General features: G+C 55.5%; 1 protein-coding gene and 1 long non-coding RNA gene across 7 annotated transcripts in view; one reads left to right on the top strand and one right to left on the bottom strand.

Moving 5' to 3' along the window:
* Nucleotides 1-21591, bottom strand: part of DPP6 (dipeptidyl peptidase like 6) — a 1128731-nt gene that overhangs the window by 19224 nt on the left and 1087916 nt on the right. For all 6 annotated transcript variants that reach the window (XM_082473772.1, XM_082473771.1, XM_082473774.1 and 3 more), the window contains exons 17-19: nt 19364-19411; nt 6626-6724; nt 1981-2050 (exon numbers count right to left, since the gene is read on the bottom strand). In XM_082473772.1, the coding sequence (XP_082329898.1) occupies nt 1981-2050; nt 6626-6724; nt 19364-19411 (217 nt within the window). The remainder of the gene's footprint in view (nt 1-1980; nt 2051-6625; nt 6725-19363; nt 19412-21591) is intronic.
* The window catches only part of LOC309666401, a 445852-nt gene that overhangs the window by 30857 nt on the left and 393404 nt on the right, over nt 1-21591 (top strand). The gene's annotated exons all lie outside the window — the stretch shown is intronic.

The following is a 21591-nucleotide window of genomic DNA, read 5'->3' as shown; positions in this document are numbered from 1 at the left end:
ACATCAGGTCCCATGATGCTCCCCTAGGGGCTGGCTGTGCCCTCCCCGGAGGGCGCCCGCGACCCCGGCCCCACGCCCGGCTCCACACCTCTGCACACCCGGAGGGTGACGGGGAAACTGAGCTCCCAGGGCCACCCCGAGCACAAGGCCACCGAGGGGCATGTTCTCGGGGAGAGGAACTTGGAAAACTCCTTCCACGTCCCCCCTTGGTTTGCCTCCCCACACGGCCTGACTCGGCCTGCCCTTCCTGGGTTCAGTTTCCCAGGCTGCCGCCTTGGTCCCCATCACGTGTTGCTCCTTCTGGCGGCACCTGGTTTGAAGGAACCCCCTCCTTTCGGGTTCGCCCCGGAGCAGAGCCTGTGGCTGACCTGGGCGGCCTTTCTGTCCGCTCTCCGCGGGGCAGCCTGTGCACCGTCCCCCACAGAGTGTCGCCCGAGCACTTAGCTGGGTGGGGTGTGGGTTCCCTTGTTCTCGTGGCTTCCCTGTTTCCCACCTGGGGACACGACCGTGTGAGCTCAAGTCACCCACGGCGCGTGTTGTCACCCAGGAATCGGCCAGAGCTGCCGACGGGCCTTGCAGATGGGGACACGGCTGTGGAGCGTTCACTAGCACTAACGGGGGTGGGGAAGCTTCTAAGTGACTTTCCTTCCGGAGGGGACAGGGTAAGCAGGAGGGACGGCCAGCGCCAGGCCCAGGGCGCTCAGAACCGGCCACAGACGCACCGCCCCTTCTGAGGCTGGCCGCCCCTCCAAGGCCACAGCTACTGCACCACTGTCATCCCGGCCTTCTGCCGGGACAGGAGTGCAGGCAAGGGGTGTGTGTATGTGTGTACTGGTGTCTGGTGTGTGGTGTGTGTGTGTGTGTGTGTGTGTGTGTGTGTATGTGCTGTGTATACTGGTGTATGTGGTATGTGGTTCGTGCATGTGTGTATGTGAGCGTGTGTGTGTGTGATGTGTATATTTGTGTAGTGTGTGTATTGTGCACGTGTGTATATATGTGAGAGTGTGTGTGCTGTTGTGTTTTGTACATTCGTGTGGTGTGTGTATATGTGTGAGTGTGAGAGTGTGTGTGTTAGTGTGAGTGTGTGTGTGTGTATGTGTGTGTATATGTGAGTGTGAGAGTGTGTGTGTGAGTGTGTGTGTGTGTGTGCGCGCGCGTGGTCGCTGGCAAAGTCCAGACAGTGAGGACAGCGGGTTCGTGGCAAGCTACAGCAGCACAGGGGGTCGCGGCCAGGCGTCCTCACGATGCAGCCGTCGTCCCTGAGGGCTGGGCCCCAGGCCGGGCGCCAGGCAAGAAGCACAGGGTTAGTCAGGCTCTGGGTGGGCGATTTCACTGTGGTCCCTCAAGAGCCCCAGTGCAGGCCTCTGCTCTCCCCTGGACCCTTTCACATGAATACGGGGCTGTGTCCCCAGAGGCCCCGAGGCTCAGTGTCTCCTCTGTCCCATGGCCACTCACGCACCCGAGCGAGCGGGTGCCCTAATCAGGACCCGACACCGGCAGAGGTGCTTAGAAAGCTCTTAAGTCGTTCTCGACATCTGAACCAGAGGCTTGCTAATTAGCACAAGGCAGATCTGAAATCATCCTGTGAGCAAATGGCTGGTGTTCAAGGCCTCCTGGTGGCACTGGAGGAGCCGCTGGCCCCAGCGAGACCCTGCCAGGCCCGCCTCCATTTCTGGGGGCCCCGGGGCCCGGGGTGACCTCGGGTGTGTCCGCCCTGCACGGTGAGGTTGGGCTCCCCGCCAGCTTTCCTGCTGTCCCTGGGGCCGCTGACTGGCCACCGAAGCACGACCCCCGGAATGTGACTCAAGTCCTGCACTGTCGCAAATCCCCCGAAATCGACTGGGGCCCCACTTTCCTTTGATGTCTGGGGTCAGCGGTTGTTACAGGAAGAACGTGCTAAATTGTTTCCAGTGTTTAGATTGCAACGGGTATCAGGCTCCCGCTTACCACCTTCTTGAGTTTTCATCCTGGGATACTTACACCACCAGGAGCAAGGGGTAGTGAGCGGTGTCGGTGAAGGTCGCTGGCTTGAGGATCTGAACGGGCAAGTCTAGGCAGAAACAGAACACAGGGCAGCACGTTAGGGGCCAGGAAGGGAGGGGCGGGATGGGCGCTGGCTGGGTGTGCCCGCCCTGGGGTGTGCTGCCGGGGGCCTGGGAGACGGGCAGCCTGGAGGGTTAAGGCCGGTCCTCCACAGACGGGGGAACTCCGGCTCACTCTGGACTTGGGGAAAGCACCCAACCTCTTTGAGGCTTAGTTTCTCCATCTGAAGCTTAACTGCAATCTTGCAAACAGGAAAGTGTTGAAAAGCAGAAAAGCCTGGACCACTGTGAGCGCTTGCTGACAGCAAAATTCCAGGCGGGGGGGCGGGGGGGGGAAGGAACCCCCAGGGCAGCGTGCACCTCTCTGCCGGGCAGCACTGCCCCAACAAGTAGTTAAGTGGGGACAGGCGGAGACTGAGGGCGGGCTGGGGTGAGGCAGGGGGCAGCGGCCCTGAGGGAGAGGCTAGAGCTGTGGGGAGCCTCCGTGCAAAGCCAGGGGCTGTGCGGGTCTCCCTGTTTGCAGGCGGGAACTGGGCAGGTCTGGCTGCCTGTGGAGCCAGCGGGAGGGAGCTGGTGCAGCCGTGGGTCCTGCAGCCAAGGTCCTTTGGATCTGGTCCTTGGCAACCAGGATCCAGTCTGGGAGGGAGGGGCCGTTTCCCTCACTGCTTTCTCTGTTCTTCCCCAAACAAACCTTCCTGCCCAAGTTAGAAATTGTTTATTGATGTTAACTACAGCCCAGATGAGCAATTAAATTGGAATTAGTGGCTTTTTCAGTACAATTACTGTAGATACACCCCAGGTTGGGGGTTGGCTTAGCAGCCTGCTCTGACCAGGGTCTCATTACTGATTCTGGCTGAATGTTAATGGCTTGCAAATTAGATCAATGGCCCAGGGATCCTGGACTTTATCACTGAAATATCCATAAAACATGGTCTGGGCTGCTTTCTGCCACTGATAAGCCCATGGGCAGGCTTTGGCCACAAGCGGCTGAATACATTCAGAGAGTGTTCCTGGAGTTGGAATGCTTCTCTCAGGAAAGCCTTAGCCTCCAGTAGCATTAAATGAAAAACAAAGCATAACAAAATAAAAACAGGTCCGTAGGGCGACATCGTTCAGATGTCCTGGGACCCCAAGGGGCGATGAGCAAACGCCGGCCCTGCACACAGCTGTTCCTGCTCTCCTCGCATCTACGTCCCCGTTTACCCGCAAGTAAAACCTCACCCTGGAAGGAAACCTCATGTGCAAGGGGGGCCGGGAGTTGGCTATTTGTTTCTAAAGACACTTTTCTGCATTTTTGGAGGAGGGGATGGCAGGCACCCCTTAGTGCTCTGGGGTTTGGGAAACACTGTGTGCAGAGTGGATGGAGGAGGGCCCTGGGCTAGAGCTGAGAAAGGATCCTGCGAAGGAATATGACCTGGCCTCCAAGGCTGTGGTAGGAAGTGACAGATGGGAGAAAACCTGCTGATGGGGGACGGGGGCGGGCAGCAAGCTGAGGTCTGACCGTGGAGGTTGACTGGCCTTACAGGGCGTGACCCGTGCAGTCACGCAGGCCTGTGCAAGAGCCCTGGCTGTACTGGAAGCTCTGCTGTCACAATAAGCCCCACGTTTTCATTTTGCTCGGGCCCTGCACATTACGGGGCCTGCCTGAGGTCTGCAGATAGAGACGAGGGTAGAGGGGGTGGGGCCAGACCTGTGGAGGTTGTTTGCTCACTCATCCACCCTCCTATCCTTCCATCCATCCTTCCCTGCATCCCTCCATCCTCCCTCCATCCATCCAACCATCCTTCCCTGCATCCCTCCCTCCATCCATCCAACCATCCTTTCCTGCATCCCTGCATCCCTCCGTCCATCCTTCCCTGCATCCCTCCATCCATCCTTCCCTGCATCCCTGCATCCATCCCTCCATCCATCCTTCCCTGCATCCCTCCATCCACTATCAATCTGAAGTCATCTTGTTTTCTTGCCTCTGGTTCTTCCTTATTTATAAAAGGAAAGCACGAAGATAAATATCCAGTTAATTTGAGGGCTTTCATGAACTTGGATCTGTCCTGAGTGACTGGACTCCAGGTTCTGCATGGCAGTTTGGACCAGTCACTGATGCCATCCCCGTGCACAGCCCAGACATTCCTTTGACCCATTTCCTGGCAGTACGAAGTCTCAGCGATGGGGCTGTCTGTACAAGACACCCCGTATGGTCAGAGTCACTCTCTTTACAGAAAGCAGCTCGGCAGGGAAGAGGCGGGGACTTGAGACAAACAGGTCAGGAGCCACGTCTCCAGTGCACACGCCCCAGGGCAGCAGACGTTCTGCTTCCTGCCTGTGGGTAGCCGGCTTCAGGCCTGTCTGACTCAGGGTTGCCCGTTTCTGTCCCAGTGAAACAGCTCACGGGCTCCTGTGCTGGGTTCCCCGGGTCTCCCCGCTCTTCCCTATCGTGTTAGGGCCGCGACTCCTGCAGGTCTCCTGAGCCCACTTTCGGCCTGGACTTGTGTCCTTCCTGCCCCTTGTTTCTGTCTGTGGCTCCCCCAAGCCCTGAGGATGGGCATCTGTGGGCGGCCCAGCTCCTCTGTCTCCCTCCTTCTGACTGACAGCTCCTCTCCGGCTCAGGACTGGACGGGCTTGAACCCAGCCACCTGGGGCTGTGCCCCCTGGACACGCAGAACTGCCCTCGGTTCCAGAGCCGAGTGCATCCTGTGGGACCTGCGTGCGTCTCAGGGACGTTGAGAGAAACCCAGACCCGGAGAGGCGGTGGGGATGGCCCTGGCCTGCGGGCAGCGATGTCCCCGCCGGGCATGACTGCAGGCTCCACTCATGCTTCTCCTAAGTCTATCTCTTCTCCCGCCTCAGGCCCTTCCTTCTTGTTTCCTCCATCAGCCCCTCATCAGAGTGAGTGCACACGGGCCATTGTAAGAGAAAGCCTCTGCACCCGTGGGCCCGGGGGAGAGGGGTTGAAACACATCCTATTTTCCGACTTTTCTGACTGTCGCAGGTGAATCTCTCTCCCTACCTGTATCTCTAGCGATGTTTAGAAAGGTTCCGATATAGTGTGATTCCGTGTGGCCTAACGATAGGACCAGGATGAAGGTGCTGGAGGGTGAGGGCCCCCGTGTCGGCTGCCACCTGGGACAACCCCGCGGCTGGAATTCCACCAGCCTCCCGACCCACCCAGGACCGACCACGCTGACGCTTCTCCCTCCTTCTCCCCTCTTCTCCGCCAACCGAAAGCGACTCCAGGAACCCCTTCAAGTCCCACCTTGCTGGGAACCTTCACGGGACCCCAGTCCATTCTCACGCTCTCCCCTGAGCTCCTGGGCATTCCTTTCTGCTCTGAAGGACGCAGCTTTACGGGATGCTCTGTCTGGGTGGGTTTGATTTTGTTCCACAAGCTGAGCCTTGGTTCCCGCCCTTAGGGGCTCACGGTCTGTCAGGTGGCTGGGTCCAATCTAACAAGGGGTGCTGAGTGATACTCCAGGGCCCACCAGCCCTAGTGACAAGCCGCTGTCCCACTGCAGGGAAAGGGCAGACAAGGAGCTTCCAGACATGGGCTGGGGCGGCAGACACAGGCTTGGGCTACCACCCGCCGCCCCCTGCCCCAGGCCTGCAGTTCAGGCATCCCTAGTCAATCTCCGCACTCTCTTCCATTGATCCCTGGCGACCTTCTAAGTTAGCTCAGGAGATGAAGTCTATTCACCAACCTCAGAGACGATGGGCAGTGGTACCTGAATGGATGACTCAAAGACGACTTCAAGGTTTGAAATCTAAGTTATCTGAAACCAGTCAACACAACCGGAGGGTGTCATCCTCAAAAGGAGGCGAGCGTGGAGGGGACACAGTGCGGGGGGAAGGACGGTGAGATGAGTTTGGGGCATTGTGCATCTGAGGTTCCCAAGGGCAGACGCCCGGTGGCGGCAAAGCTCCGGGCTGGGCTGACGGGGGACTGTCTGCAGAGGTGAGGAGGCCAGGAGAACCCTGCTTCCCTCCAGGAGATGCAGGCCCCATTCCAGCCACTGCTCTGGGGTCCTCGGGGCCTAGGGGTGCCTGCTGCAGAGCAAGTGCTCGTAAAAGCTTACTGAATGACTGAACGGACAGTTCAGGAGGAAGAAGGGCACAGGCCAAGGCAGAGCGCTGGATGGTCTCGGGCTGCACCGACCACCAATCCCTCATGCTGTGTTTCTCCAGCTTCCAGGACGCCCCTCAGCCCACGAGCAACATTTAGAGGTAAGATGACGAAGCAGTAACAACATCAATGGCACAGAAGGGGAGTTTCCAGGGGGAGACGTTTCCTGGATGGTGTCATGACCTGTTCCGCCCCAACAAGGAGGGAGTTTCCGTCTGGGGTCTTGTCTAAACTGTCAGCCTCTGGAGGACAGAAGTCACGTGCTCCTGTCTTTTCGTGTGTCCCGGTGAACATCCTGGCTGTGGGCGCAGTCAGCTCAGCGTGAACATCCCCCGGCCCCGGTCCCCCTCGCTGGTGAGGATGCAGTTCCAGCCCGTGCTCCCCGCAACCCCCCACCCGGCAATCATGGTCAGGCTGTTTCAGAGCACATGCTGCTTTTCCCGTTCAAAGGAGAAAACGTAGCACTTACTGTAATCGTCAATCTCGATTTTCCTGTATTCGACTTTAGGCATCTGCCGGTCGTTTATGGCTTTCTGTACGTGTTCGTTTGTTTCTAGGTCAAAAATTTCTGAAAGAGAGAAAAAAATGACACACTCAGATTCAGTAACCGCTTCTTGACGCCGTGAGTCTTCACGCGCCTCCTGTCACTAGCTCCTACGTCAGAGGAGAGGGCCACTGGCTCCACGGCTGGGACCGGAGCTGTACACATTAGATCGTGTGCCCAGGTCCCAGCGCGCGGGGAGAGTCTAGCTCAGGGCAGGGGCTCCAGGCAGACGGCAGGTTCTTCCACTGTGCCCAGCGCCCCTGCCCCCCGGTGATTCTCACTCTCCACGGCGTTTCTCCCTCTCCCTCACACACATGTTGCTTTAGGTGCGCTTGGTCTCAAGACTGCTGGTTTTGGGAGACCGACATCATGCCTGTCAGGACAAGCGGTTTTACAAATGTAGTGGCCTCGATTTCACTATAAAAGGAGAGTAGAAGCTGGAGCGTGACCGTTATTACGTTTTCCAGGAAAAGCGGTTGGACTTGAGTTTCTTGCCTTAGTCACAGGGGGTCTGGCTTTGGGGACCTTGGTCTGGACGGTCACTCGAGCTGGCAGTGAAGCCACATGAGCCGCAGTGCTGGGGGACTGGCCCATCTCCCCTGGACTCTGAGAGGCGGCTCCACCCTGACCCACACCGTAGACACACCAGCTCCGTGACCCTTAGGTTGTAACAGCTCAAAAGGTCCTGGCTGTGACCCTCTACCCCCATCAGCCCTCTTCACTGATCCCCTGCGGAAGTGGCCCTTCTGTTATGTGTCAGACTTTGTCCATCTGACACGTAACAGAACCCACCCCACTTCTTTTCTCCCCTCTCACCTCAATCCAACCTGGGGACAACTTGTGGTTCATTTGAAAGGAAGTTTTATCTTTAAGGCGCTCGACCTCTGGCTCGACAAGTCACTTTGAAACATTTGTGAACATTTTAAAGAATAAGCTAATCTCACAAGCATCCTCCGCGATAACTGCCTTTGAGGACAGCGGGCCCTGCACGGGGCGTCTGCTCCACACAGGCTGGGCAGGTGAGTCACTGCTCACGACCAGGACCTCCAGCAATGAGTGTCTTATCTGTGGAGCCATGAGGATGGCCTCTGAGCAGGACCAGCAAACTTCTACGGGGGCAGAGGCAACTGAAAGTTCCCAGGGCTGGTGACAAGCAAATAAACAAAACAGAAGATGTTTTTCAAGTTTGCTGAACACGTATTTGGATATTCAGCTTTGGTGAAAAGGTGAGGGGAGAAATGGTGAAACTAATTCTCAAACAGGTAGAGTTAAAAAAAAATCTGTAGTGGGACTCCTGCCACATAGCACGCAAGAAATGCTGTCCTTTGTGGAAAGCCAGAAGGGACCCTCGACCTTGTGGTCACACATGCAAGTTCGGGAGGGGATGCCCGACCCTGGCATGGTGTGCCTGCCCCACTGCCTGCCCACACTCCTAACAGAGCAGAGAGAGCACTAGTTTCCCTGAGTCCAAATGCCCTCGGCCCTTTAACACAGCATTCCAGGCATACACAATCTGTTGAGAGGAGTTGGTTTAAGAGATATTAACTATCTATTCTCCATGTTCTATCCACACTTATAGGGGAGGAAGATTAGAAGGGAGCTCCACAAGATAATGAAAAAGAATAGCATTCTTCAAGTTCTTTGCTGCCTCAGGGCCTTTGCACTTGCTGTCCTATGTTGCTGGCTCTTCCGCCTCCATCAAGTCCAACATCACCTCCTCAAAGAGAAGCCCTGACCCTTCACCTCAGGCACCCCTCTCCAGGTGCACTTAACACCAACCCTAAGAGATGTGGTCATCTGCCTGGCTGACCCTATCCCACCCAAGGCATCAGTGTTCAGTCCCATCCCAGGGACAAAACACACGAGTTTCCAGGAACATGAGCACATAGAGCTGTTTGTGGAAATCTGATTCATACCCCGGAAATGATGCATCTTCACAGTAGCCGAGTTTGGGTTTTGACCCAAGTCTTTCTTTTCCTGCATGGGAAGGACTGAGAGGTCCTCCTCGGTGTTTCAGAAAGCCCGAAGGCTCTCAGAGGTTCCTGGTGCTCAGACCTCTTAGCGGTAAGAGCTGAAGCGATTGAGGCCTGACTATTAACCACTGCTTTCCGCACAAAGCAAAGAAAAAAAACCAAAACCGAAGCACATTTTTATTCAATTGATTGAAAAGTTGACAGTGCTTGAAGGACTAATGGTACACCCAAGTTACTATTTAGTTAATTCTGGGAATTGAGGGAATTCATTGAGGCAACCCAAATCCAAGCTTAGCGTAGGAGCCGGAGCACAGACCTTACAGAGTCTTCTGGAAGCCTCAGCCCTCTGGACCGCGACCTGGACCTCTCTGCCTGCCTACGAGATAAGCCCCAGTGGAGACAGGTGAGGGACTCGGGGTGTGCGATTGTGAGTCAGACCAGAGAAACGGACACTCGTGTGGATGAGGGAGTCACCAGGAGCCCAGGAAGAATGTCTTCAGGGTCAAGAGCAAGGCTGAGTCCTGTGCTGTCAGAGAAGCAGCACCGAGCTTCTGCTTCTGGGGGATGGACAAGGCCCCAGCGGGGGCCGACCTGGAGGATCAAACTTCACAACGAAGGAGACCTGGTGCAGCCTCTCAAGATCTGTTATAACCTTCTCTCCGCGTGTCTGCATCGGGATTTGATATTTCTGACACCAGATGAGCCTGAAGGAGAAGTTTCGTGCTCAGGCTTGACGTGCTGCTTTGCAGCCTACAAGCTAGGCTTGCATGGAGTTCACGAGAACACAGACTTGCCACCGAAGCACTGCGTTCCCGGTCCCTGGATCCGGGAGCTGCGGCTTCGTGCGGGAGCCCACGGCGTTCTAACCTCACACGGTTGTTCCAACCGCACATGGCCTCCGCAGATGGCGTGTGAATAGCTAGTCCCTCTGTACTGAAATGCCACCCTTCACAGAAAGGCACCAAAGCAACAGACTATTAAATTTAGTTAAATATTAAATTTCTCATTTAATGATTGCCCACACAACAGGTTTTATCAGCAGAGAGCTGGCTGTCCCACAGGGGAGCTGAGTTAAGCCTTTTTATTTTTTCCCATAATTGCATTCAGAGACGGCAGAAGCACGGCAGAGGAAATAAGAAAAGACCGGCCTGTTCCCGAAGGGTTCTTCTTTTGACATCGGGGCTGTGGGGACCTGCAGTCTGAAGCATGCAAACGGCCACTCCTCAGTCAGATGTGAGCCCCTCTCATATTTGGTGGAATCAGCTATTATCAGATCTGGGCACGCGGAGCCTGCAGGAGCCAGGGCAGCTCACGAGGGTTGCCCCCCGGCTGTGCCCCAGCGGCAGACACCGAGCGGCGGTGACCGGGGCCGTTCTGAGACTCCGCTGGCTCTGGTCCTTGGAGGAACTGCCACTTGGCCGGATTTGGGGACACGAATGAGCAGAATCCAATGGAAGCCAATAAGCAGCCGAGCTAGAGGAGAGCAGAGCCGCCCCCTCTGTCGCGTCTCTGAGGGGGGCGGGAGCGCGGGGACCGCACGCACATCACTCGGGTCTGGCCGCCCGCCTGGATTTTCTGGGCGCTTCCCGGCGTGTTTCGGACGGCTTCCTCTCGTGCGCCTGGCCCGGCGGCATCAGGGTCCCGTCCTCCCCGCTCGGTGACTGCAGCACCGCAGACGCGGCCTGCCCACCCGGGGCCGCCTGGCTCAGACTGGACCCCGGCCTGAGGCCGGCACGGACGCCCTCCAGACCCCCATCTCGCCTGGAGACTGTGTTCTCCAGCTCCCAACGGCCAGCTGTTAAGCCACACAGTTTGGGTGGTGATTGTTCTTTTGGCCGTGTCTCTCTTTCTCTCCGGCCAGATTCTAAGCAACCTGGAAGCAGGGCGATGTGAGTGCCTTTGTGGTGTGGGCGCCGTGCCGGCAGGCAGGCGGGCTTGGTGAGGGGGCCGTGTGTGGCTCCCACCCCATCAGCTACATCCCAACTCAGGAAGGGGCACCGAGCCGTGGCCCGCCGGCCCTCCAGCGTCCCGAGGACGCCGAGGCAGGTGCCCTGCGGGGCAGAGGGTGCCACGTGCTTCGCTCACTCTGCACTCTGTTAGCCGAACACCAGCTCGCCCCCAAACCTGCCGTGTTTTGGCCTAGAGCGAGCCGTCTGTAAACCCGTCACCTGTCCCTCCAGAAGGGCTGCCAGTGTGTGTGTGTGTGTGTGTGTGTGTGTGTGTGGCGGGGAGGAGCTGCGGACCCGGAGGACTCTCCAGACACAGCGGAGGCCTTGACTGAGATGGGCACACACTGGCTGGCACCTCCTGGCATCCCCCCATCCTACCTGCTTGCCACGTGCCTGACAGCACAGGTGACGTCCCCTGGGTGGGCCCTCGGAGGAAGACGGCAGGGGGGTCTCCCAGGCAGTGAGAAAGGGGACAGACACCAAACAGCCCGTATCTGGGACAATCTCAAAGAAGAACGCCTGTGATTCCAGCCGGCTGTGCGAGTTGGTTTTGCTTCTGTGTAAAAACCCAACTGAAGGGAGTGGGAGGGAGAGGCCCTGTCTAGGAGTTCTGGTGAAGGAGGCGCGCCAGGCGGCCCGGCCACTTGGGGTCCGTGAGCAGCTGTCACGACGCTGCGGGCGCCGCCGGGACCCAGACCGCGCCGAAACCGCCTGCGGCGCTCTGTCCCGCGGGCTGCGCCGGGCAGGGAGGTGCGTGGTGCTCGCAGGCCTCTGCGCCTGAACTGTGTCCGCACACTGAGCTCACACCCGCCTCACACTCACACTGAAGCCGGCAACTGCTAACGCAGCGACTGTGCCGGTTTTCCTGCGCCAGCACCTGAGGAGCGTACTCTGGCCCCAACCATAATTACGTTCTGAAGGAAACAGCTTCTAAATAATTCAGTCACATCTGTGACACCCGCCGAATCTGTCTGCAGATAAGATTTTCTAAAGGGAAAGAAGTCCAATATTCCCCGGGTGGCTCTGGGGTCGGGAGCAGAGGAGGAGGAAAGACAAAGACTTCTGAAGCAGTAATTTCGAATTTCAGAGCAGGGCTGGAACCCAGGGAATGATCGCCGCCTTCCGACCCTGACCGGACCTTCGGGGGCCCGTCTGCCGCCTGCCGAGCTGTGTTCCCACGGCTTCTGTTTGCCTGTCACTGTCACACCACGTGGGCCATACACAGCTGGACGTCCAGGCTTTCCACAGTTTGCCCGAAGGCCACCTCCCCAAGAGCCCGATCGCCTGTGGGCCACTGGGCTACGGGCAGGTGGCCCCATGTCCTGCCTCTGATCCGCAGGCCGGTGGGACCCGCCCTCCCGACTTGTGAGGCAGCTCTGTACTCCGCTTGCCGGGCCCAAACACCATCAGGGACTCAGCGCTGCGCCAGGTTCAGCCGGGGCTGCCTCTGGAGCGGTGATCAGGGACGCTGCGCTTGTGAGCACGTCACTCAGGTGACAGCAAAGCAAAGGCCTTGGGCTCCTGGGGCCCGGGTCTGGGACCTTGTGCTTAGGGTCACGTGAACCAAGGTCCGGCCTGGCCGTGGCCGTGTGATCTCAGGTAACTTGCCGTGCGGCTCGCGCCCAGTACTGCCCGGGAAGCCTCAGGCAGGCTGGTCCTTGGTATTAAGTGGTTGCTTGGTTATGTTAAAGTGGTGGATGTGGTGCTGATGGGGATTAAGCATTCGGGGTGCAGTTCAAGGGCTCGGTCCTGCCGACCCCAGAATCCTCCCCGAGCCTGCACACCGGGGCTGAGCGGGGTTCATCCCAGAGCAAAGGATCCTTGGCCCGGCTCAGGGCAGGCGCAGGACGGAGCCGCTAGGCCTGAGCAGCCCCGCTGCTCGGCGCTCCGAGGGGAGGGACGGGCTGTGCCCCAGCCGCTGGGCTCGCCGTGACCCCAGCGCTTTCCAGCTGGCAACGCTTCAGGCGCGCTCCTCTCCCTGGGTGGTCTTCATGAATAACGGGGGTAGTAAGAGCTCCTGCCTCACGGGCTGCGGGGGGGTGAACAAGTGAAAGCACGCAGAGTGTCTGCAGCAGCGCTGGCCCCAAACCAGCTCTGTAACCTGCCTGAGGTCGCTGTCGCTGTCACCGCCACTCCTGAGGCCTCCAGCCTTTCTCCAGGTCCTGTGTCCAGAAGACATTCACGACGCAGCCTCGGGCAGCACAGGCACACGGCGTGGCTTCTGGGAGCCCGAACCTCACAGATCAGCTCCTGCAGGCAGGGGCAGCCGCGGGGACGGAGTGCCCACCGCTTGCCTCTGTGACGCTCCTGGAGCGTTTCCACGGCCTTTTCAGCCCCGAAGAGCACAGCCCATGTGAAACGCACCTGAGGCCCGAAGGCTGCTCAGTGAGCCGTGTGGTCCTGCACGTGACGCACGTGGATCCGAGCCCAGCAGAGGAGCCCCAAGGCTCGGACGGGCCCAGGGTCTGGGGGCACCGGCTCCGCCCCTCACCCGAGAGGGGCCCACCCAGTTCGACAGACAAACCAAAACCTGAGGGCACTTTGTTCTGTGCTGGCACAGCTGGAGATGAGTTGGCCAGTGAGCCTCCAGAGCCGACATCAGACACATCAGAAGTTAAACACACAGAAAAATCCCCGGCTGACTCCCCGCCGCCAAGGCCTGGAGGCTAGATTCTGGGTTTGACACGCTATTGGGACCTGCAACCTTCAATTCTTATTTTCCAGGCGGCCCCAGGCCTCTCCTGTGGTGTCCGCTTCCGGCACAGAGCACAAGAAACGGCGGGGGCCGAGGCATGGGGTCCTGCCCAAGTCATCATCTGCAAGTCACACAGTCTCCCTGTCCCCACCCCTGTGACTGGCACCTGACGGGCATGCCGTTCATGGGCAGACAGAGGGAACTGAAGAAATTAAACATTTGAAAAATCTTTTAAAAAACCTGAGCTCACTCGTGGATTAACTTTGCGACGCTTCGCTGTTTTCCTTTCCTCCCTCCCTTCCTTCCTCTTTCTCTCTTTTTAAAAATTTCTTCTCACTTTCTCCTCTTATTGAGAGTATTTGCTCTTGAACAGTGAGAATTCCACAAGAAAGAGTCTTAGCTGTCTGTGTTCTTGCAGCTTGAACCTGGGTTTTCTCTTCTGGGGAGCACAGCCTAGGCTGCCTGTGAGGTCTTCCTCACGGGGTCAGGAGCGGGAGGGGGGAAGAGGACGTGGTAAACGCGCTCCGTCACGCACCATCCGGCTGTAACCATGGTGATGTAGCCCTTGGACGTGGGGTGGCAGGTGAGATCCAGGCCTTGGGTCTGGCATCTACTACGCACACAGGGGCGGTGATCACGGGTTATTCCCCGACGGGGGCAGCCGAGGGGAATGCTCAGCTGAGCTCCGGCGGCCAGGCAGGACCAACGTGCACAGTCCTTGCAGAAGAACACGACCAACAGGGAGTAAGCACAGGGCGCGTCCCGAGGGCGGTGTGACGTGGAGCAGACGCTGCATCTCTCGGGGTCTCCGAGCTCCAGTCTTTAAAAGGAAGAGGCTGGACTCGCCGTCAACAGCATCTTCACTCTGAAGTCTCTGACCCCCAGCACAGAACAGGTTTCCTTTCTTTTCTGCCACGAGCCACGGCGTGTGCAGCACCTCACAGCTCCCGGTACCGCCAACAAATAAACCGTCCCTTGTCACGTGTCCTGCCCATCATTCTGACAAAAGACCACTTGTTACCTGAGAATTAATTGTTTTGGGTCATTTGAATGATAAGCAAAAGTTCTTCTGCTGATTAAAAATATAAAACCTCTCTTTTGCCATGCCTGTTTAGGATTGAAATGCATTTCTTAGGAAATAAGACGTTAGTTTAAGCCGAGTTCTTAAATTGGGGTCCGCAGACATAGTATCAGAAGTCTTACTTTCCCCCCTTTATATAGGGTCTGCTTATTATTCAAGTCTGGGAAACACTCGATTACCAGACACTTGCTAGGGCATCAGAGGTGTCTGAATGCACCTGGCAGGTGTGCTTGGGGGGAAGTCAGGAGCCTACCTGGTAGGGTCGGGGCAGCAGGCGGTGGTCTGCAGCTGAAGACAGATATGGGATGAAGGAGCAGTGGCGCACAAGTCTGGGGACACAGCCCCAGAAGAGGACAGGTCAGAGCCAAACGCAGAAGGAGGGCCAGGTTTGGGTGAAACTGGGGAGGGGGCGGGGGAGACCCTGCTGGGGAGGAAGGCAGCAGTGTGGTCTCCCGCGAGCTGCCAACCCTTTGTCCCTGCGTTTCTGTGTTTGGGGCTGGTGCCATGAAGGGCAAGAGGAAACCTATTCTCCGGCATCACCTGCCAACTTTCCACTGAGACGTCTCCGGAAGCCAGTTTTGCTTCCCACAGCAGTGTGGGGAAAATGAGGACAATTTAAAAAATCACAAAAATAACCTAAATCTCAAATCCCTACCAAATTTGAAAGACCCTGACCAATTTTCTCTGAAGCCTTAGATCAAAGCTGGTCTCTTCTTTCAGGTCTTCTAGGACCTTGTCTCTGGGTTTGATAAAGACCCAGAACTCAAACCACTGCTCAAACCAGGCACTAATGAATATGTAAGTCTTTATGGTTTCTCCTAGATGTCTGTGTTTATTATTACATTTTCTGTCCTTCATCTTTATGTCTTTTATGTCCTAAGTGATGCTAAGCTCTTCCGGTGTAGGGTCAGGTCTTAACACCTCTACTACCAGCCCTTCTCCCCGCCGTTTGGTCCCCCTGTCCTTACTGGTTCCATGCTGGGCCCTGGTGCTTGCAGCCACAGTCAGAGAACCTTCCTTGGTGGGGTCACCCCCCTTCTATGAGCCTCCCCGGCATTGAGCACACCTGTCTGGAAAGGGCCTTCATGGTCAGACCAAAGTAACCTACACAAGAATGGCCCATACTTACCCACTAGGTCACTCCTTTCAGGGACTGGCCTCCTAGATTCACTCTCCTTTTTCCTTCTTGTGATACTGACTGCTAACTCATCAAAGTTTCTCCCCGTTCCCAGGCACACAGCTTCTCTTTTTCTAGGTGGGCCCACGTGCGGGAGCTCTGGCTGGAAAGGACGCACAACACGGCTAGGCCTCAACACAAACATCACAAAACCTTCCCATTTGTTCTCTTCCTGTCCCCAGGGCCAGAAGCAGAGCCTTGAAGATGCTGGGGCCACACTCTACAAGGAGCCTGCAGCCCTGGGTTCCTACCAGGAGAGCAAGCTGTATTTTGTGTGCGCGAAATAGAAACCCTCGTTCTGCTGAGTGTTGGGTGGAATTGCATCCCCACAAAAGATGCTGAAGTCCTCACCCTCAGGACTGGTGAGGGTGACCTCATTTGGAAACAGGGTGTTTGCAGAGAAATCAAGCTAAAATTGAAGTCATTAGGGCGGGCCCTGATCCAATATGACTGGTGTCCTTCTATAGAAAGGGCAGATTTGGAGACAGACATGCACACAGCGAGAAGATGAAGAGCCTGGGTGAGGTTTCCATAAGCCAAGGGATGTCAAAGGTCGACAGCAACCAGCAGAAGCTGGGAGAGAGGCCTGGGACAGCGTCTCCCTCACAGCCTCAGAAGGTACCAACCCTGCCGACACCTTGATCTTGGGCTTGCAGCCTCCAGAAAGGTGACACAATCAATTTCTGTTGTTCAAGCCCCCAGTGCGTGCTACTGTGTGATGGTGGCCCTAGGAAACTCATACACGAAGCTGCTGAGATTTTGATGGTGGTTGTTACAGCAGCTGTGATCACTCAGTAGCAAAATCCTGATTTTATTTGAGGTGCGGGGAGGCCAGATAAAAGACATTTCCCAGCATCCTTTGCAGCCTGGTGGGACACGCGGCCAAGCTGTGACCGTTAGATGGAAGCAGAGTGTCAGCAGCCCCTGCGGGGAGACAGCCTGAGGGGCTCAGTTACAGGAATCACCCTGTGCTTCACCCGCCCTCCTGTCTTCCAGCCCGGTATGCAGACACGATGCCACTGTGCATCACAAAGCAACACGTCTTCCATCCAGTTTCAGCAACTGCTATCTTGAGTTTTCTGTTACACGTAGCCAAACGTAATCCCAACTGATGTAAGAGATTTTTATATTTTGAAAGAAGCCTTTGTGCAGGTGTGACGTCCACACCCACAGGAATGAATACACAACAGGAGTATTTCAGGCACCTGCTGGGCGGGGAAAAGTAGGTGCTCCAGGGGGTCTTTCTGGAGCCCCTCAAACTGTCATCTCAGAACATACATCAGACGCTGAACAAAAACACCCCTATTCTCTTGGGTGGTGGGTACCACACCAGCAGCCACATTGAGATCGTGCCTTTTCCAACTTAATTTTGTGGCTGAAGGCAAAAGTCTGAACGATTCTGAGCTACACCGAGAACTATAAATGCAGAAACAGGCAAAGTGAGAGTGAAGTATCTCCTGAGTTTGCACTAGGCTGCAGGAAAACCAGAGCTCAAATGTAACCACATGCACAGGCCTGTACAACAAAGGTGACAAAAAAGAATTCCACACATCAGCACAGGACATAAATGCTGTCCACAGTGTCCCATTAACCAGCACGTGGCTGAGACGAAGCACAATGGTGTCACCTCCAGGTTCTCTGATACATTTCGGAGAAGAACGGGACACCGACCGCAGAGCCAACCTCACCCCGTGTGCAAAATGCCTTTTATTTCTTATGCCCTGGGTCCTCTCTCTTTGCCTCTGGGAGTCAGCCACAAGAGTGACAGTTCAACTGCAACAGTAAAATGCTTAAAATGCTTAAAAATACCTGCTTATGTCGGGAGCGCCACAACAGCGTACGGACGACAACCTACAACCTCCAGTCTGTCCATATGGATTGGGTCGATGGGTTAACGCAGCTAACCAAGCGAACATGAAAATAACTGGGCGTTTGGCTTCCCACGTAGAACTAGTAAAATACCTCAGAACTCTCTTTTAGAGGCACTGCGCCCCGCATACGTTATTTTATAAATAGAACAAATAAAATGTTGTGTCGATGCTATTCCCTATATCTAAGACACAAATCTGCTTCATTTTCACTCACACCCGAGCCTTAGGAAAGCGATGGTGACTTTACCCAGCACCGTGGGAATGGCAAGGGGGTGGAGGGGAGGGAGGAGGGGGCGTTGGGACCTTTTCACGCTCCTGACCCTCAGGACCCCTAATGGTATAATCACATCCAGGCCTGAATGTGAGTAAAGCAAAATCCATTCTGAAAAGGTAGGTATTAACCCCTTGACTTGGACAGAATAATAATAGGACCCTCCAAAGAAGTAAAAGTATTTAACTGAATGGTTTTCTTAAGCAGAGTTACCTCTACTTTTAAAATTATGGATTCGCAGGAAGCTTCAAAAATAGTGCATTGAGTTCTGTGCTCCCTACCCTTAGCTTCCCCAGTAGTGACCTCTCATGTCACTGTGGTGCAGTCACTGTACTGTAGTCACTGTAGTGCAATCACTGGACTATGGCCAGACCCCCGGATCGCACAGCCTCCTAGAATGGTCCCCCACTGTAGACCACACTGGAGAAGTGGCTGGGGCCAGGCACATCTCTTCACCCGGAAAACTCACCCCTCCTCTGGGGAGGAGAGGCAGCTCACTCTCAGCTGGGCTCCCTCTGATGCTGTGCAAGTGTTTTCAGTGGGCTTTGTATCCATTCTGACATCCATTTTTTGGCTTTTTTTTCTTTGCATTTAAATGATTTAATTATTTACTTGTGATTATATTATTAATTATCTTTAATTCTGAATTTCTGATAATTATTTGATAGTTCTGCAGAATATTACCATTTTGGATTTTTTGTTAAACACTGTCTCTAAATAAATCTATTTTATCGACGTTTGAACACTTTAACCATTTTTTTAACCAGTGATTAATATGCTGCTGGAGATCTCCTTTTCAGAACTTTCCCCCTAACCAGCTCTCCTTGGGGCCTGAAACCCTGCCATCGAGACAGGAGCCAGAGTGGCTTCCCGAGGGAATTACAGAAACTGCCACGAGGTTTGACGCTGTGTATGAAGGTAGAATGCTGAGCAGGGTCCTGCAGGGAAGGCGGTACTGGGGCGGTGGCACCGTGGGAAGGAGAGGTGGGACTGTAAAGTCTCAGGATTCCCCGCGGATTCGGGCAGAGTAAGGCCAAGAAAGGTCAAGTTCTCTCCACTTCTCAGCTTTCCCGAGGGTCTGCCTGGGACTGCACACATCATTCCAATTTTTCATATAAATATACATGTGCACATGTCACCCCCAACATGTGTGGGGTCCTCGAGACTCTCTGGAAAGTTCCATCCCTGCAGTGGCAAGGACGTGAGGTCCCCCGTGTGCCATGAAGATGCTCCCAGAGCCATGGAGACAGGTGGGCTCAAGGCGCCCATGGAGCCTCGGCCCTGCAGGGAGATTCTCAGGAGAGGGAGGACTTGGGCCGGCCGGGCTCCAGGTCCCGGTGCTGGACGCGCACGTCCGTGCGGCTGGGGCTTTGCCCCGAGTGTCGCAGGCAAGGCTGGCACGCCCTGCGGTGGCCCCCAGGCCTCGGCACTGGTGGAGCTGCGGGGCCTTCTGGCTGGGAGGCCCGGACCTTCACTTCCATCACATCGAATCAGTACTGGTGACCGCGGGGTTCATTCTGAACTGCTAGCACATGACCCATCTTGGCCTCCAAACAGAAACCCTGCCCAGATTATCTCATAAAGCTTTTCTGCTTCTCTCCTCCATAGTCGCAGGAAGAGTTAAGGAAAGACCAAAAAGCACTTACTTTTCTTATCTGTTGTGTTGTGCACGGTCACCGTTGGGACCCCAGGACCTGCATTGGGCAGAGAAACAGAAAGGGAGTCGTGAGTTTCGTGGAGAACAGAAGAGAACCAAGCCTTCATTACAACGAGCTCACCGGGGGCTCTGGGGCGCCTGGTCCGCGGAAGAGTCACCAGCCACGGACGGCAGAGGCCGGGCCCTGGGTGTTAAAGGCACGTCTTCTTAACTTTGTGTCCACAGCAATTACAATGAACCCAATGAAAAGTGTGTGTGTTTTAGATTATTATAACGACATAAAACATCTATATTCTTATAACCTCATTCTGACTGTCCAGACACAATTCTACATTGTCTTCACGGAGTTCTGGTCAATCACTGCAGACTCAGTCCTAAGTCACCCTTCAAAGCTGCCTTGCTGGCCCCTCCTGGAGGAAGCCATCACCTCCACTGATCTGTAATGCTTGGTAAAAACTTACTAGTGTAACAGCATAATTTTGCAAATGTTCATCTGCGTTTCAGTTCTCCCTGATGACGCAGCTCGCAGCTTCCAGCTCCAAGGCTGTCCTGAAGCTGCAGCCCTGGGGTGAGAGGGGGGCCTGGCCAGCTGTGGGTCGAGTCTGTAGGTTGACTTCGTTATTCTCTTTAGCAAAAGGAGGGTCCAGAAAGAGAAGAAGGCTTTGTAAATTATTTTTCAGCTATTTTGAAGGTGTACTAAGAGGCAGGCGTGGGTTTTTCTAACTTCATCTCTGCCCCTTCTCTGCATTCCTTCTGTTCGGCCGGGGCGGGCCTTCCCGCGGGATGTGAAGGACACCAAGCTTGTTCCCACCGGGCCTACTGTTCTCTCTGCCCGAAGTCTCTGTCCCCAGACACTGGTGCAGCTTGTCTTTGTCTTCATTAAGTCTCTGCCCACACGCCTCCTCCCACCACTGACTGGAAGAGGCCCCTCCACGACCGTTGGCCCAGCTTCCACCTCCCCCTGCTGCCTGTTCTTCACAGGGCACCACCCGTACCTAACGGCAGGACCCTCTAGTATGCATTTTCAGTATTTGTTCATTGGCCCTTTCAACTGCCCTAGAATGCAAGTTCTAGAATTTATATGAACAAATTCTGGAAGTCTGTCTTTACTGCCATTACTTCCAGCATCTAGAAGAGCGTCTGGAACACAGTTGGGGCTCGGTTACATATTCGTGGAGCGAATGCTGAATGAATGACCACAGAACACACAGGACGGAGCAGGGGAGGCCGCCCCTTCGGCCCTGGTGCACTTGGGAGAAAGAAGAGACACAGGAAGTGAAGGCTGCCGGAGGGCAGGTGTGCAGAGCAAGATGGATGTGTCCTGGGAGCTGCGGCCCTGGGGCTGCTTTTCCTCTGCCTCAGGCTGGGGTCTCTGGGACGCTATGAACTCCCAGGGGCGGCTGCATCTAAGCTGGGGATACGTACTATTCGGGCAGCTTCGCGGGGCTCATCATCAGAACTTCCTGCCCACTTCCAAGGGGCCACGTGACAAGTGGCTGAGTTGAGAGCCAGGGGACCTGCCATGGATCTCACCACAGTGAGGCTCAGAGCCCCCCCCACCCCACCCCCACAGAGGCTGCAGAGTGGACATCTTAGTCCAGCATCCCGAGAGAATGTGGCAGAAAAGCAGTGCAGTCCGAGGTACCTCGGAAAGGCAAGACGGGCTAGTCCAGCCTGGGAGCAGCCCCCGGCCCAGCTGAGCTGAGAGACAGACTGTGGTCACAGCAGCCGTGGACCCGAAGCCTGTCCACTACCTGGGACTGGGCCCAGACACTATCCAGTGCACATCCGAAGTCCGGGAGGTCCGAGGCCTCGTCTCCCCGACCACGTGACCCTCCCCCATTCACCCATAGATAGGATTGCCCAAACAGAATGCAGCTTAGCCAGTTATATTTGAATTTCAGATAGACAATATATATTTTTTCAGTATAAATATGTCCCATGCAGTATTGGGACTTACTCCCAAAAATCCATTTGTTGTTTACCTGAAATTTAGTGTTACTGGGTGTCCTGTCTTTTTATTTGCTAAATCTGGCATCCTTGACCCAGGGACGGAGAGGGGCCAGCAGTGATGTGAGACTCTGCATTTAACCTAAAGGGACAGCACTCACTGAAGGGGATTTAAGCATTGGCTGTGGGTTTAAATTATAGAGTCAAACTAAGTTTTCTGGCTCAAAAATCCATTTCCCCATGGGGCACTCATGTGGAAGAACAGAT

Source organism: Balaenoptera physalus (assembly GCF_965194825.1).
Source record: "Balaenoptera physalus genome assembly, chromosome: 8".
Lineage (NCBI taxonomy): Eukaryota > Metazoa > Chordata > Mammalia > Artiodactyla > Balaenopteridae > Balaenoptera > Balaenoptera physalus.
The sequence above is the reverse complement of the archived record's forward strand: the minus strand, read 5'-3'. Positions and strand labels throughout refer to the sequence as shown.